The 18,311-nt window shown below is 39.3% G+C and overlaps 1 protein-coding gene across 1 annotated transcript in view; it reads left to right on the forward strand.

Annotated features, from left to right (window-relative positions):
• The window catches only part of LOC136879375 (high-affinity choline transporter 1-like), a 192,603-nt gene extending 180,498 nt beyond the window's left edge, over nt 1-12,105 (forward strand). Inside the window, exons 9-12 of the mRNA XM_067153190.2 lie at nt 407-529; nt 4,384-4,487; nt 10,189-10,319; nt 11,750-12,105. Of these exons, the coding sequence (XP_067009291.1) occupies nt 407-529; nt 4,384-4,487; nt 10,189-10,319; nt 11,750-12,105 (714 nt within the window). The remainder of the gene's footprint in view (nt 1-406; nt 530-4,383; nt 4,488-10,188; nt 10,320-11,749) is intronic.
• The last annotated feature ends 6,206 nt before the right edge of the window (nt 12,106-18,311 follow it).

Genomic DNA, 18,311 nt, shown 5'->3' on the forward strand with positions numbered 1-18,311 from the left:
TTGTTCACGACTGCAAGTTCTCGGTCCGTTGATCTTCCCCGTGTTATTCATGGTGTACCTTGTCTCCTTTGGTCCTGTGGATTCCACTTCAAAGCTTTCTTCGCAATTGATCCTTGGCTCTGTCTTAGGGTGTGCCCAATAGAGCGGTGTAAAATGACGTGTATACTTATTTACAAGAGATGGACAGAGCTCAGTCTAGACTCAGCCGTCGCTCATGGATCACGAACTAGGACGTAACTTCAGTAACTCACACGACGAACCATTGTAATGGAATATAAAGATATTTATTTCTGAGCACCAGACAACTCCTGGTGGTTATTTGAAGATACCGCTCACAATAAAACCAGAGTGATAACTTGTCAATCAGTAATTAGCTGTAGTGAGGTCATCATTTTCTTTCTTACAGTGGGTGTCGTTCTTCGGACTCGGCGCCATCACAGCAGCTGTGATGTCCTCTGCAGACTCCAGTATCCTGGCTTCCAGCTCCATGTTCTATAGGAACATCTACAAACTGGCCTTTCGACCTAACGTAAGTCACTTCAGATTTCGGTGCTAGTTCTAGCCCTGAACAGGACAACCAGTGCAGTATCTACTGAGCGCTGTAAGCTATTATTATTATTATTATTATTATTATTATTATTATTATTATTATTATTATTATTATTATTATTATTTAGCAAATGAATTTGCTTTCTTGTCTTCTCAGAATTACTTCATCCTCTCGCAAAATATTTTATTCCGTTCTTCCGAGAATGCAATGTTGCTTCTCATCTTGGGTTTTTCAGCAAAATTATGTTTTTTCAAAAAAGTTCTAAAGATAGGTCTGTCCCATAACATTTCATCTGTTAAGTTGAGATCTTGAAGGGCCTTTTCAATTTTGATCATCCTTCTAGTGAGGAGGTATAAATAAATATTATCTTATTAAGTCCTTCAATGTCTATTCTTTGAACATGGCCATACAGTTTAAATCTTCTTTCTTTAATAGTGTCTGATATATTTTCTCCGAATGCTGGTACAACTTAGCCGAACACCTTTTTATCCGCACACATCCTGTGCACACTAGTGATGGGCATATCGAATGTTTCCTACTATCGATTGTTAAACGATAGTCCAGGAGCACAACCGAATGTTTTTATTCGATAGTTTTCGTTCGGTTTCCGAATTGCTGACATTCGTTACGGTAGTTACTAATTACTGCAATATGCACGCTTGTTACAGTGTACGGTCTTATATTTACTCTGATCCTTGCAATTTCGGCTGCCACAAGATCTGTGCTAATCATTAGGAACAATTTATAGAATACTCATTATTAACATTATGGACACAGGGACCACGTAGGCCTACTTATTTTAATATGAAATATTTAATGGTGCACTTGGTCAGTTTTGGGTTAGGCAATCTCTCTTCGTAGGAGGAAGTACAGTAAAATACATTTTTATTTATTTAACTGGTATCATGTCAAACAATATACATGTGCAAACAGCCGTTAAACATAGCTCTCTTCAAAGCTGTCATAGATTTTCAGATACTTACATTATATTTTAAAAACTGCGTTTTAACATGAAAAAATACAACCAAACCGCGAACTAAATGAAGCACACATGCAATAGAGCAATAAGCATTTATATATGCAGTCACTAATAATGTCGTGGTAAAAAGTACATAAAGTAGCTAGATCAAATGTTTTCATTCTGTGCACATAGAACAGGTTAGTATAACTAAAACAACATATCAAACTTGCAGTAAATTAATCAGACACTTAGCCTACCACTGTCCTCCTATAATCAAAAATTTTTGTTCAGGAATATAAAAGATGTAAATGTTTTGCTTTCAGCCTGTTTCTTCTTTCACTCATCTTCCCAGCTTTCGAAAATATTCTTTCTGCTGGAACAGATGTTGCAGGAACTGAGAGATATTTCTGTGACAATGTGTATAAGAGTTCCATGGCAGATTTGTGTTTCTTCCAGAATTCTGCTGGACTGCTTTTTTTGCCCATGTAATGGACGGAATATTATTTACGGACCATCATTGTATAATGTTTAAAATACGCGCACGATAGTTACTCTCCTAGACCGTAATACTATTGCATTGGTTCCTATCGTTTCCGTAACATTCGACTTACGTACTATCGTTTTGAGCGAAGTGGGAGCAACTGCTGCAGGAGAATTCAGTATCATATAGACCGAATGAAACATCGAATGTTGTGGAAAACAATCGAATGAAACGGTAGTTTGAGACTATCGAATAATTCGATAGTTTTCATTCGGAATGACCATGGCTAGTGCACACTGGGTCAGAGATTTTCCTAAGGATTTTTTCTTTCTATTTTGAAATATTCTTTTAGTTAGTGATGAGCCCTCAGTGATAAAGATATCTGATGCGTGTAATGCTTCAGTCTTAAGTACCATGTTACAGTATTTTAATTTAGCGTTCCGAGGTATTGTTTTTTTGTTGTTGTTGTACTTGTTCCATGTGTTTGCCAGCCCCGTGGTGTAGGGGCAGCGTGACTGCCTCTTACCCGGAGGACCCGGGTTCGATTTCCGGCGATGTCAGGGACATTTAGCCGGACGCGAGGGCTGTGATATTCTATGTGATTAGAATTGAGGAGCTATCTGACTGTGAGATAACGGCTTCGGTCTAGAAAGCCAAGAATAACGGCCGAGACAATTCATCGTGCTGATCACACGACACCTCGTAATCGGCAACATACAGTAGTTGAATTAGTTGAATCTCTGTTATCACTGTGATATTTAGATTTTATGCATTTCATGCAACATTGCTCATATTATAATTTACTCCTCCAGATATTCTTCTTTTGCTACAGGCTTTACGTTGCACCGACACAGATAGGTCTTATGGTGACGATGGGATGGGAAAGGCCTAAGAGTTGGAAGGAAGTGGCCGTGGCCTTAATTAAGATACAGCCCCAGCATTTGCCTGGTATGAAAATGGGAAACCACGGAAAACCATCTTCATGGCTGCCGACATTGGGATTCGAACCCACTATCCCCCGGATGCAAGCTCACAGCCGCGCGCCTCTACGCGCATGGCCAACTCGCCCGGTCCTCCAAATATTTATTCAGATTTCTATTCTAATTCAATTTGTATGTCATTACATTAATATACCTAAAATTTTAGTTTATATTGTTGGTTTTTTTGTTCTGTATTAAATGTATGTTTTATCCAATGTAGACCACACGTAAAGCTTACTATTAGCCTCAGTGTCAAATTGTAATCGTTCTTCTTTTTATTTTGTCATTACGGCCTCTGTAGCTCCATGGGCGACTTGGCCACGGTTTGGGTTTTCTTCTCCTCTCAGAAAACCTCATCTTCACTCTCTCTCTCTCCCGCTTTTCATCTGAATTTTTCAGTATCCTCTTCTCTTGAATTCCCTCCTTCCACTGGTGATTCTCTAACCTGTTCCTGTACCATTTCAGTCAATGAGCTCCGGCATATTGATTGATGTATATTTATATCTCCAGTTCCCTATCCCCTCCACCTTGATCCCCAACTCAGTCCAGACAACCCACTTAGTTTCCATCTTTCCTCTCGTCCTACACGTTGTCTGCCATACTCTTCTAGTCATTTTCCTCATGTCCATCCTGATCACATCTCTAGAAAATCTTGTTTTTTGTGTCTTGTTTATTCTGAGATTATCCTCATGTTTCGGTACAGTTCGACTCTTCATTTTTGTTCCCACCTTTCACCTGCTCATTTCTTTAGGTCCCAGTATCGTCCTCTCTTGTTCCTCGACTGCTCTGCCCCTCGCCTTCCTAGTGTCATCGTAGAGAATTCGCGCTTCCTCACTGTTGCCTTCACTCCAATTATGTTTCTTTCAATGCGCACTTTTCTGGTGGCAAGGTAGGTCGTTCTCATCTTCTTCATCCTTTAGTTTATCCTCTTGCTACTCCTGCTGCTTCCTGTTACACATCCAGTAGGGTACTTAAATTTTTCTACCTTCTGGTGTTTCTCGATCCCTGGTGGTTTTCAGTGTCTTTTTCTTATGGTAGGCGATCCGTAGTTTCTACACTTCAAGCTATCTTGCCCATGTTGTCGAATTATTTTTATTGTATATTGTTTCATTCACTATGGTTAAGTCGTCCGCAAAGGCTACGCAATTCACCTGTGCCTTGCTAATCTGTGTGTATTTCGTATACTAATGTTGTCATTTATTACTCTCTATTGTCTGATAATTTCGTCCAGTTCCATGTTTAATATCATCGGTGACAGCCCGTCTGACTGTTTGACAACGATCTTGATCTTCTGATAGTTCATTAACGGCCTAGCCTTTGAAGATTTCTTCAATAGAGTAACTTAACGCATAGTGTAGAGCACGTATTGTCCAGTGCCTGAAACATTAAAAAAGTTTTTTCTCTTCTTCAGGCGAGTGAACGAGAAATGACGTGGGTGATGAGGATCTCGGTGCTGACCATCACGGCGCTGTCCACACTTATCGCACTCACCGTGACTAGCGTCTATTACTTGTCGTGAGTCGCATTTCTCCCTTACTTTCATGAAATACATAAATACTTATTGGTAAGTATGTTTGGCTGAAGTGTTCTGATTTTTATTTTACTTTAGAGTTTCTATCTTACAAGCCATGATGTCATGGGAATGACAACTCCAGTGAAGAATGAATAATTTTTCAAAGTAAGTGCGGAAGTGAAGACTCAGGATATGTTATTCAGGAATCGAAAGTAGCAGATATGAAAGTACTGTCTCGTGAAGACCAAGAAACGCTGTCTCAGGAAAGTAGAACTCAAAGAGAGGAACTGGGGAAAATACTGGGACCCGTAAGAGAAGAGGGAGGCACCTACAGAATTGATGATGATGCTCGTTGTTTTAAGGGGCCTAACATCGAAGGTCATCGGCTCACCTACAGAATTCGGCACAACGATGAGGTATACAAACATTAGGAAGGTATCGTCATGTTTATAAGAGAAATGCATCTGGTCTTCTATGGGCACTTCGGTCAAGTCGGATCTGGAACAACTGGGGATCCCGCATGAGTCTATACATGACCGCCCACAGTTTCGTCAAGCCATCCAGCGGGGAATATTTCCTACGTCACTTATGAGTAGGAAGAACACAGGAACCAGCAGACCTATGTGACGGAGGAAAGATAGATAGCTCACAGACTGAAAATGAAGGAATACTAGAAGAGAAGGAAACAGAAGGCCAAAGCGACGAGAAGATACGAGTCCCGTGGTCCTCAATCGGCCCAGACGACAAGAGAGGAGAAGAAGAAGATGTGTGAGAAGTACTGTTAAAACTAATGTAACTAGGCACTCTTAATTTCTTTACCGCTACACGGAAAAAGCAAAGAGTCATAGATATGATTTTGGGCTTTGAAGACGAGAGAGTAAGAGTAGATTCTTTGGTTATTCTCCTCTACGACATGCAGGGGGTACTCCAACCACAGGGGAGATAAAGAGTTCCGACAAACCGAAAGAAAAATGAGTCTATTCACAAGAGGGGAAATGAAAGACATTGTATTCTTCTTCTTTCCAATGAGGCCTGCTAAGGACCACGTGCCAATGTCATTTCAGTGCTCCATACTTTATTGTTTTCTCTTCCGTTCCTTCCAATATTCTTTCATTCCATCACCATGCTGTTTCTTTCTGTCCTCGGACCACTTCCCACCAGGTTTCTTGTAATCCTACCATACTTATTACCCTCCTTCTAAATATCTCTCTGTCGATAGTTTCTTCTTCTCTTATATTATTTCTTTCTAAATCTTTCTTTACTTCTTGAATCCAGCTAGTTGTTACCTTTTTTTTCCGAAGGTATTTCAAAATCCTTTTTGTTAATCTGGAATCAGCCATCATCATTCTGTAAATATGTCCAAACAATTGCAATCTCCACCTTCTTATGGTTTCTGTTATGTTTTCTATGTTCCTGTATATTTCATCATTAGATCTTAATTTACATACTTATGTTCTTTCCACCGGGCCTAAAATTTTTCTCGTGATTCTTCTTCATAGTACCAGATAAATTATTATTATTATTATTATTATTATTATTATTATTATTATTATTATTATTATTATTATTATTATTATTATTATTATTATTTCAAGGCCCTGGTTTCGCTTCCGGCCAGTACAAGAATTTTCATCCTGGACAGAGGAGTAGAACAGGGTTCACTTGATACGAGATTGTCTCAATCTCTTAGTTCCAGGAAGAAAGCGCACAGTGAGAAGATAGCGCTACATAGACGAACACTCGTTGCCATGGTTATAATACTGTCGGGAAATTGATGAAGGGACAACTAATATTAAGTTACATTTTATATGAGATTGCTACCTAAATTCTTACTGGAACAATTTTATTTTTCTAGCCTCGTCCGCCATCTCCCACGAGTTAAAAAATGGCGTATGACTTTTAGTGCCGGAGTGTCCGATGCCATGTTCGGCTCGCCCGGTGTAGGTATTTTTTCTTACTCGGCTCCAGTAGAAGACTTGCGCGTCGTGATGATGAAGACGACATATACACCCAGCCTCCGTGCCAGCGGAATTAACCAATTAAGGTTAAAATCCCCGATCTGGCTGGGGATGGAACCCGGGACCCTTTTAAACCGAAGGCCAGTACGCTGACCGTTCATCCAGTGAGTCGTACATTTCGAAATTATACCAGGAGGTCCACCAGCCCTATACTTTCTACGTATAGGTTTCCCGTATGGCACTAGTGATGAACGGGATGCCTAGTCGCTGGTTTACAAAAGAGCGCTAAAACGTGCTATACTTTGGACGTGAAACAAAATAACAGTCATTTTGTAAATACGCTAATGATGCAGAAAATAGCGTTTAATAACTGATTAATTTATACACATACAGACATTTCACTCGACTGCATAGAAATACGTATGCTTAGTTGGTCGATGGACATCACACTCCTGCATCATATCAAAAACTTCACCGTCCACGAGCAAATGGGCACTCTACCTGTCACTGAGAAGGTATGGGAAAAACGTCCCCAATGGTATGATCACGTGCTGCGTTGGTAATTTCACCCTCACTTTTGAAATTACTGGGCAACGGCCACGTGGACTTCAAAAGCAGCGCTGATATGAGGACTCTGAACTTAAGACCAGATGATGCCCAAGACCATGCAAAATGGCGAGCCGATCCTGCACCAGCGAGAATACGCTAGGAAGAGGAAGAAGAAGACAACATTTCAATGTGCCTTGAAGATCAATTAGGTCTTAATTGCACTTCTTTTCGGCGAAATACGTATATAAAAGGCAGATGGGAACCATGTGCTCAATGGTCCCCTCTAGCACCTTCGGTCCAATGTCTGCACCTATGAAGTTTTTTTTAAACATTTCAGAAGTGCTTGTCGGATTTGCGAAAGAAGCATAACATTTAACTTGCTGTGCTGTGTTATTGGGTGTAATTAGTACACTTCTACTTTAAAAAAAACCGGATTTCTATTGGTAATGCAGCAAAAATCCTGGCTCATACGCTTAGATCACAATAATGTTCTTCCTTCCGTGAGGTTCCCGTGTTTACCTAACTAACACTTGACTCCATTTATCCCTTACAGCTTCTTTCTATGACTGAGTTGAATTAAGTACAGAGAAACAAATATGAATGAATAAACGATGCTACATTCGGTGTAAAATGAAAAGTGGCATAGAAATTTTCAATGAAAAATATGTGACGTGATGTTACCTACCGACCATGCAGACTGCGATGTGAAGTACTGATGGATGGCCATGACTGAGAGACATACGGAAGACTCTTATATCAAAAAGGCCTCATCTAATTATACTCTAGAGAACTGCTTATTTCATTCGTGGTAGTTACGTAGGTGCTGAATCACTCTCCCCCTTTCGATGCCCTGAAACCTACACTTGTCCACTCCACATTCTATATAGATATCTCTTGAAAGCCATTCGTTAGATGTAAATAAGTTTTACTCTTGGGGCTGGGGGAAGGATGAGGTAAGTAAATTGTCAATCATTTTGCTAGAAGGACGCAAGTGGATGAAAGAGGTAGACACTGGAGAAGGCGGGACCAGAATCATTCCTCAAAATTCGACGTCCTGGAGTCGAAATGGATACTACAAATTAAGTATTTGAAAACAGGACATTGACATCTTTAAAGGATCAGACAATAATCCGATATAGAGATGATCGATTCTTTGTCTTCGATATATAAACCGACAAGATAGAGTTTGGTGAATTCATTATCAGCTAGGGCTGTTATTGGGAGCACTTACCAACTCCACCTCAATAATTTTGACGAGATAAGTTCAGCGGTTTTATTTCAGGTTCTAGTGTTACCTGAGCCATAACTTGAATTTTGGAACGCGACAGTCACTTTTTTTACAGGCCAATTTGTTGGGAGCCAGGAGAGTCAGGACACAATTAATAGCGGTTAACTTGTAGCTTAAAAATAAATATCTAAGAGTATTCTTTGAACTTTGTGCATAAAAGGGGGAGTGCCGAAGGGACACAGCTAGACTAGAAACGGTTAAATAAATTTATGATTCAATTAATTTAATTTATACTCGTTCTTTTCTACCATTACTCAGATTTTGGCATGAGAGGACTTACCAACTCTGCGAAACATTGTAAAATTCACACACGCAATGCTTTTCCCAGTGAACTTTAAAAAATCTACAAATTTAAAGACCTTTAGATCAACTTGTCGAAGATATTTCCTAAAGTATAGAACTACCTGAGTGAATGATGTATGATTGTATGAGAAATTGGCTATATTTTCTCTAAAGATTTTAAATGATACTGTGTAGAAATACTTGCAATAGTTAAATTAATTAAGCTGCATTTGTAATATAAGATTATTATCGTATTTAAGCTTTTGCATCCATCTCTTGGCACAGGCCAGAATAAAGTGTAGCTTCCACCGAAGTCCCAGTCAACATCCATGGCTGTCACAATATGGAAGTTGCTGGGGTATGGGTGGTGCTGAGTAATGACATTCAGAGCATGACTAGTGCATCTGAGTGTTATGAAAGGTGTTGCTCATAGGGTCAGTCGTGCTGCAGTAGTACTTTCTGACCCAGTGAGGAAAGCAATGGCAAACTACCTCACTCCTCATCTTGCCTAGTACGCCTCATTTTGGTGCTGCAATTGGTTTTTGGGTTTTCCTTATAACCGCATAACCTTTAGTGGTGCTATTTGAGGATCCAACCAGCTTCTCGGCTGATGACCTAACAGACACAGACATCGTAGTTAAGTTTAATTGTTATTTGTTTCTAATATATCATAAATGTATATTTATATTGTGGTTAAGTGCATGATAGAAACAGCATCCCGAACTTCACCATTAATAACTAAATTAGTGATAGTTTTAGACAGCTCGTAATATTGGGCACATTTTAGAATTTTGACTTGTACCGTACGACATTCCCTATGATGTGATTTTTTTTCAAATAAGGTAAGGTAAGGTAAGGGTTATTCTGCCCGAAGGCAGGTCCGAACCTCCGCAGAGGTGCTCCTGAGCCGGAGTTTACGTGCGGTAGGGTGGCCAGTTCCTTTCCTCTCCTCCATTTCCTTACCCCCACCAACAGCGCGTGGTAACCTATCCAACTCCTGACAACGCCCAATGTTGCTTAACTTCGGAGATCTTACGGGATCCGGTGTTTCAACACGGCTACGGCCGTTTTTTCAAATAAACACGTAAAAGAACATAAATAGTCTGGTCATATTTTTTTTAAATTTCACTAATTTGCTTCTTTTCAGTGTGAAAATCACATAAACGTCGAAACGGCACCTGGTCGGGCAGTCAAAACCTTCTCGCGTTTCACAAACAGAACCAATTTTGTTCCAAGGGTACATATTTTAAACTCCAGTGGCGAGAAACATTTGTAAGTTGGAGAACACTGCACGGTGCAGCAGCACACTAACTTGTCTATATTCACGTAGAAGTTTCAACAGCTACATTTGGTACAAAACTGATCATACACCAGAATGTTTTGGCAACCTGGTAAGATTCAGTTTCATGTTGGGAACTGCTCGTGATTTAAGAAAATCAAATCAGTGGACCTAATAATTGTTATTCCGTAAGAGAGTTATTTTTTTATGACTCTCGAAAATTTGTTTGAAAATTCCCCGTGTTTCGTCAAAATTAGCGAAGTTGTGCTGACAAGAATTTCTTGCTACACTCCAATATCATCACTAAATAAGTGCAGTGCTTATAAACTTTTTTTCTCTGTGCGCAGGTACGTCAGTTCGGATCTGGTGTACGTCATCTTGTTTCCTCAATTGCTGCTAGTCGTACATTTCTCCAAATACGTCAATTCCTACGGCTGTATCGCTTCCTACGTCGTGGGAATGGTGTTGCGTTTGTTGGGTAAGTTAAACCATTGCCATTAAATTCTTAATCTGAAGAACATTTATTTCAATAACCTAACTGAACACGTTTTAGAAAACAAAAGTGATTGACAAAACAATGAAAAATATATAATTTTAACAAGAGTACAAAGACCTGTGTTTCTAATTTTTAAATGCACCTATTATACTCAGTTTTGATAATCGGTGCTCCTTAAGGTATTTTTGTTGTAGTCACTTATTGATTTATTCCGACTTCTTGGTTGAATGGTTAGAATTGAGGGCTTCAGTTCAGAGTGTCCCGGGTTCTATTCCCGGCCGGATGGTGATTTTAATGGCGTTTGATTAATACTTCTGGCTCGAGGACTGGGTGTTTGTGCTTGTCCCAATACTATCCTTCTCATATTCAGACAACACACCACACTAACAATCACGCAATAGTGATTACATCCCTCCACATGGGATTGGCGTCAGGAAGGACATCCTGGCGTAAAACATGGACAAATCCTTTGTTTTACACAGTTCGCACCCGCTACCCAGAGGTGTGGGGAAAAGCGGTAGAAAAAGAATATGAAAACATCGTTATTTTCTCTGTTTGTCTATTTTATTCTCTTTTATTCATCTTCGTTGTAATTTCGTTATTTCTTCGTTTTTCAAATTGAGCCTCTATGGACTGAGTGCTAACAACCAATCTCATTTTCAGAGCCTGTACTTTGTTCGTCTGCCGGCTTTGACTTCATGCCAGTATCTTTGGAGCCCATCGATTACCGCTTTCTTCCGTTCCCCTGGTAAAGGGCCTTACCGTCTTCTGGGTTCTGTCTCCACCATAAAACCCTGATAGATTTTCACCATCCTTCTGAAACTAACCCTGTCACTGATCTTACCTTTCGTAATGCCCATCTCTCTCAGATCTTTTTCAAACTCTTGGAACCATCTCAACTTAGATGCCTTTGGTTTCAGAAAATTCCAGAGTTTCTTTGTGAACTGGCCATTATTCATAAGGAAGATTTACCCATAAAACATCAATCTTCTTTTTCTAATAGTTCTTGTTCCATCTTGCTGTACACTTCTTTATTGGATTTGAGTCGAAACTGCCCGTAAACCCATCTGTTGCCCAAGATAATCCGTAATAGCCTGCGTTCTCTTTAAAGCTGTTGGTTGACTTTTCCTTTTGGAAGCACATAAGTCTTCTGGTCTAACAACAATGCTGTAATGTCTTAATTTCTTCCATTGTTTTTGTTTTATTTTTACTTAAATAAGTATCGGTGTGTTAAGAAGGTGCTCTATTGGGCCTGTGTAGTTTCAATGAGACAAATAAATAAATAAATAAATAAATAAATAAATAAATAAATAAATAAATGCTCGGTAATGATGCTTGTTGTTTTAAGGGGCCTAACATCGAAGGTCATCGGCCCAAATAAATTAATTAATAAAAATATCTTGTGTCCTCAGGAGGTGAAGAAGGACTGGGTTTGCCTCCACTCATTCGGTACCCGATGTATAATGAGGAGACTGGAGACCAGAAGTTCCCTTTCCGTACGTTTGCCATGCTGGGATCTCTAGTGTCTCATCTACTGGTCAGTGGCGTTACAAATCATCTGTTCATGAACCGAGTCATCGATCCAGCTCGCTGGGATATCCTTGGCATCTTCAACGAACAGAGCTCAGATAATGAGCTGCCAGCCATTTCAACAGTCAGCAGAAACGTGGACGATCAGCCTATCATCAGGAAGGACGAACTCGTGAGCGATAGCAATGGAGGTGTAGCGAATCCTGCTGTCGAGACGTACAGAAGTCTTCCGGCCTGAAGACCGTGTGCGCTTCGTGATATATTTTTAGAACTAATGCCAAAGACACTACACTCGAAAAGATTTCGTTACTTAATATGACGGGTTACCATAACGTGAAGTACCGCACCTGACTGGAGAATTTATTTATTTTTCGAAACGTCTAGATTGTGCCGTGAAACAGTTGTCTGCTCCGAAATTGTTTGGCTGTGCCTCAGAAATAACAATACATTGAAGAAATGTGACAGAGAAAAAATAGGTTTATTTATTAAATATTTTAGTAATGTTAACGTTAGAGATTTCCGAAGGATGTTACGGATCTTGAGGACTGACGACATCTCCAATGCTATCGTACCCACATGTATGAGGAGGGAACGAATTTTGGTGTATACAGGATGGTGCGAAACAACGCGAGCTTTGGTCATACTGATGTGTAATTTGATAAAAATACGTCGATATCCCACGCCGATCCCATTTGATCAGCTGCTGAAGTTCGCTAATCAGATTGCTTCGTGGGCGATTTCAGATGGACTTTGCGATCTGGTGTTTCTAAATCTCTACGTGGTTAATGACCGGCTTGAGAGCGCCAAAAGAAGAAATAAACTTCTCCAGGGGAGGGACTTGAACAAGAACCTCCCTGCTGACAGGCTCGCCCCATCGCATTGGCTGAAACTCGCGGTGTGTTTTGATGCTTACTTCTCGGTATGACCCTCAAGCCCGACAAAGCCCAATGCGGATTTAGCAACAGCACCTTGTAAAGCTCATCAAATTCGCCCGCAAAGCCATCTGATTGGCTAACATCAGCAGCTGAAATAATGACAATGGCGCGAGATGTCGACATATTTTTTTTCAAATTACTCATCAGTATGAGCCACGCTCTAGCACTCAAATATTCGGTTCACGTTGTTTCCGACCGCCCTGTACAATCAAGGAAAGAAAGACAGCCTACCTTGGACATATTATGAGGAATGACATGTACAACCTTCTAAAATTGAGCATGCAGGGTGAAATTGATGGGCGGTCGAAGGAAACACCTTTGGCTGATCAACTCACGGGATTGGACAGGACTAGATTCAAGTAGACTGACGAGAAGAGTGGCCAACCCTCAGTAATGGAGAAGGCACTCCATGAAGAACGTTAGAGAACCTGAAGAACCAGGACACTTCAGTCATTATTAGCTGAAGGAATAAGTTAGAATGCAAACGTATTTAACTAAGGTGCAAGAGTTTTCTACCAGCTCAACGACCCTGTTGGAAGATTTGCATAAATGAAGACGTGACACGGAAAAGGATATAAGTGCCAAAAAGTATATTTTTCAGCAGAAAAAAACGCAGTTCGGATTTCAAAAATTCTTTATTTGTGTATTTTTCATGCACAATCCGTCTTGTTTAGTGTTTAGAACAATATCGCTAGTAATATTATCAATAATTTGTATTAAACATAAGAAGGATAATTATTATCCTGAACAATACGAAATTAGGAAGGACGGATTTCCTTGGAGAAGTCATGATATTGTGCATTCATGTCATCTAGCTCCACCAGTAAGTCATTATTCTTTCCATCACTTACGGATATTATCTATGTATCATTTCTTAAGGCCTCTGTGTTCCCGAATTCTGCATATTTTTTTTTCTTGAAGACATCATGGTCCTCCCAGTCTTCCATTTGACTGAAATATATCTTTGTTTTAATTTTTGGTAAATATGTCACTGTTACTTTGATCCACGATTTGTTACCGATACGCAATGATGTTGTGTTTATAAATACATCAGCAGCACCGGAGAAATAGAAGAAATCAGATTTTTTCCATGGTCACCACCCGAAATGGATGTTGAAGCCGTGCTGTACTCACTACATTCTGAATGTATTCAGCTACTATGGTCTTTACAACCCGTTCTCGTTTCTCAATAACACCAAAGTCGCGATCACAAGGTACATAAGAATGTCCGGAGACCAGAAATTTCAGTTAAGTGGAATAATAGTATCCTCCAACCACCAGATATATGTTATTTTAAAGCACAAGACCACAGAAAATGTAACGGTGATTAACGTAAACAGAGGTTGTAACTCAGAACGTTCAACTGCGTTGCTTCAACTAAGACGACATGGCATTTGCATCCTTCTCCATGCCAATAACCGTGAAGTTCCAACCGATGCCATCTTACGGCATCAGTACGAACTACAAAGCAGGTATGTGGCACTTGCATCTCTTTCCAGGCCATTGGCGATGATACATAGATTGTTGTCCGTGCAAAATATGATATTTGCTAAATTTGGCACTTCCATTCTTTTTCATGTCAAGTCTTCAATAATATTGGCGATTTGATCGGAATCCCTAACAGTTATGCAACTCACCTACGTAACTGTAGAGTGGTTAGATAGTCCTTGCGCCTAAAAATATTTTCCCTACTCATTATATTACTCGTACATCATTGTCGCAATCCAGTGAGAAGTATGGTATTGAACACTTTTGCACAATTGCTCAATGCCGTTAAAATCAGAGAAATCACACCTAATTCTATAGAAATAAAGCTCTATAGAAATAAAGCTCTTCAGTTGCTTACGTTAATGTTGGTCAGTGCCGGAAATCCTCTTGACACAAGTACGTTGTTGAAAACTGAAGTAGTATAATAGGCCATAACAAATCGTCTTGCATCCTGTGGTTTGCTTACTTTCCACGATTCAGCAGGACTGCTCCTTAATATTTGAAATCCTATTGAAAGCAGAATGGTTGTGACGATTTAACAATGCATTTGCCGAGAACCCTGGTCTAGACAGTTCAACACGCACAGCAATAAATAATTTCTTCAACATGTGGTCGGTTTAGTTTAGTTACAAGGTTTTTGGACCAGGAGAAGCCGAGAGAGATATCATATAATTCGTATCTACAAGTAAACCAAACAGCACTGAGACAAATTCTAGTATGTTTTTGGAACATGAGTACGGACTAGGAACTGCCTACCCTAGATTAGAAAGATAAAAGTTTACTATCCGCTACTCAAACGTTAAAAGAGTTACAACGAAGGTTAAGTTACGCAGATCTTACCTCAAATTGCTTTTAGACGAGATGTATTAATAACGATCGCTAGGTATCCGCCAACCTGGTCCAAGAAGAACATTCGCTTCTATAAACTAAAATATTGCACGCGTCATTGTCCATTAGTTCAGAAGCATTGTCATTCGCTAAGATTTAACGGAAAATAACGTCATTCCCACAAATCAACTCATACAGATTGCCTTATAAATCCGCGTAAATAAAATCTCCTTGTTTTGAACAGCAATTCAGCGAGGTAGCCTACCGTGGAATGAAGTAGTTCCGTGCTTCATATGACTCCAATGATTTTGAATATTTAGACATCATGCTCACATACCCCCCTTCCGTCACTATCGAACGTAGAATGCGCTACATTCGCCGTAGGGGATGCTAGGGCTCTAGACGGACCTAAGCTATCCAGACCAATGGCTTTTTAACTACCCGATATGTTTCATTCATTTCTCCTTTCCTTCACTCTGGAATCAGCGTGCGCTGCTGTCGCCATAGGGGAATGTTACAGACCTGTTACCTGCTTCGCGAGCCTAACCTGGGTGATTATGACCTCAGACGTTCTTTTTCTTGCCTCAGCACTATGCTTTTGTCACTAGCCAGACCTAACTATGTAGACCTTGTCCATATTTCCTAATTTGGCAGTCGTTCGAAGAAAAGAAATACATAAAGGACAGTCATATCGCACCTAGATGCATGCGATTCAAACAGTGCCTGCTCGTATTAATGTTGAGTATCTCATAGAAAAACTTTGCTATGATAAGGTTCACTGGAGTCAAATTGTTTTCTTTTGTAGGGATTTTTCTTTTACTTTGCCAAAGTTTATTTTTTATTTCAATAAATTTGTGCTTTTACCAAAGGTTCTCATTCAGATCTTTTTATTTAATTTATCTTCTCCCTTATCCTTCCTGCTCAATGATTTAAGGTTAGTCATATTATTCGTGTTTCTGAGCTTAGAAAGATCTCCAATCTTTCCTGAAAACCTTGGTGTATCAATTATTGTGCTGAAGTTATTTTCGAGGCAATAAAATAAGGTTTAAACATAACTCTGCACACTGAATTTTATTAGATTCCGGCTAGCAGTCAAACAGTCTTTTTGGATTTTTCGTGTGGGACTTGGAGTCCACAAGTGAAGGATTCAGAGCATCGATAGGGGGAACTGATTCATGGCTTATGAAACTACCGCGAATGAAATAATCAATTATCTAGAGTGTGATGAGATGAGGCCTCTCTCTGATATGCCTCTAAGTCATGGCCATCCGTCAATACTTCACATCACAGCCTGCACGGTTGCTAGGTAACATTGCGTCACACATTTTGTATCGCTAATTTCAGATGACCCCCTAGACATAAGACATATTTATGTCCAAAGAATTTTCCGCACACGTTTCACTATAGTACTGAATGCCCATAGATAAGATAAAATATTGCGTGGAAATCCTTATTTCATTTTCAATATCAACGTCCCTGGCTAACATTGTTGTCATTAACACAGAATTAATCCCCATAAACAGATCTTTAAATAAACCACAGTTTCACTAGTGTCAAGTTAGGTGAAGGGAGAGGCTGTAGTTAATCGCCGTGGTATGACATCCGTTTTACTTCCGAAGAGAAGAAGATAGGTCAGAGTTGTGTTGATACTGAGTTTACAAAGACATGTGCAAAATGTTGAAATGGATTTATCAATATCTACTTTTTCACTTACATCTCTTCATTCGATAATTACATTACTGCAAAATCATCGATGCTGCAAATTCTTCTACTTCCACTAGCATCACAATGATTCAGGATATCACATTGATGATTTAGTTTTACTGGTCCGCTTCCATTCCACAGGTATGATTTTTGCCTTTAGTCATTAATGATAGGCATTATTTATACAATCAAATGACAGACTTGAGGAATTAGTACCAATAAAACTATTCCTAAAATAGTTTTGGAAAGGGAAAGAATCGAAATGTTCTTAGAACTTAGTGTTGTCGGAAAGTCATTTCTGCTCTTCCTGCCCTAAAATTTCTAAACCAATCTATGAAAAGTCATATATTCTACGAAGTGAATGTTTTATATTTCCAAATCCACCCTTTTATAATATAAGGGTCAGTAACTGGATTTAAGCCTCTTGATTTCTACTCTTCACCAGATAAAATATACTAGAATTCCCATTAAGCACTAGAACAAATAAAATACCCACCAAACAGACTAATCAGTTCTGTAAGCGCGCTTGTATGACACCTTTTTACATTGCCATAGACACTATGATAGAGTTCTTAATGCCCCATATCTGGCAAAGCAATAGTAAAAATAATACAGCAAGAGATATGACAATGGTGGGATGGGAACCTTTGATGTACTGTACAGGCTTGGGACAACCTTAAACAACACAACAAACAGGATATAACATGACCTTTCGCCCTGATCTGTGAATACGTGTAGGGTTTCTTACTGTTGCAAAAGTTTCAAACGAAAATGGTACCAAACATTTTTTTCCAAAAGTACTTTCAAGTGCCCCCCTCCCCACTATATATGTACCAACACTATCTTTGTTTTTCATGTACTTTTGCTACTACCCTTCTCCTTTTTCTACGCACAATAATGATTGAAAGTCTATTTTGTAAAGGCATGTTCTGGAGTTTGAACTCCAAGCCCTAGTTTCAACGACAATACTGATAATATCTTGTGGTGCTTGTATTTCCTTTCAGAAGCAGACAATAACTATGTTTTTACTATATATGTGTGTTATTTAACTGTAATTTTCTCTGAGGGCAATGTGTAAAGTGCCATGTGTTAAGTCTGGATATGTGCAGAATAACCACCCATTCAAATATTTACTCTTGTGTGAGACATTCGCTGTATAAAACCTGTACTACTCTGGTCTCGTGATTTTCAACATTGACCAGTTATCATGTCAATGCAGTTGCCAAAGTACCATGACGTTTAAGGCTTAAAGTTTTAGGCTTTGTATTTTAATGAGAGCTTATGATGCGACGAATCTCACTAGGAGAATTGTTTTGAAGAAGTCGCTATGTGTACTTTTCTACAATTGCAAGTAGGTTTTATTCCGACAGGTGTTATTTTATATTTAGTAGTGAAATTTAAATATTTGAATTTTAATGTATAATAGAAAACTCATCGTCATTTGAAAATCTAGATAAACGATTCGGAAGTATTCATACTGGTGTGCGAA

This window comes from Anabrus simplex, chromosome 8 (genome assembly GCF_040414725.1).
Source record: "Anabrus simplex isolate iqAnaSimp1 chromosome 8, ASM4041472v1, whole genome shotgun sequence".
NCBI lineage: Eukaryota > Metazoa > Arthropoda > Insecta > Orthoptera > Tettigoniidae > Anabrus > Anabrus simplex.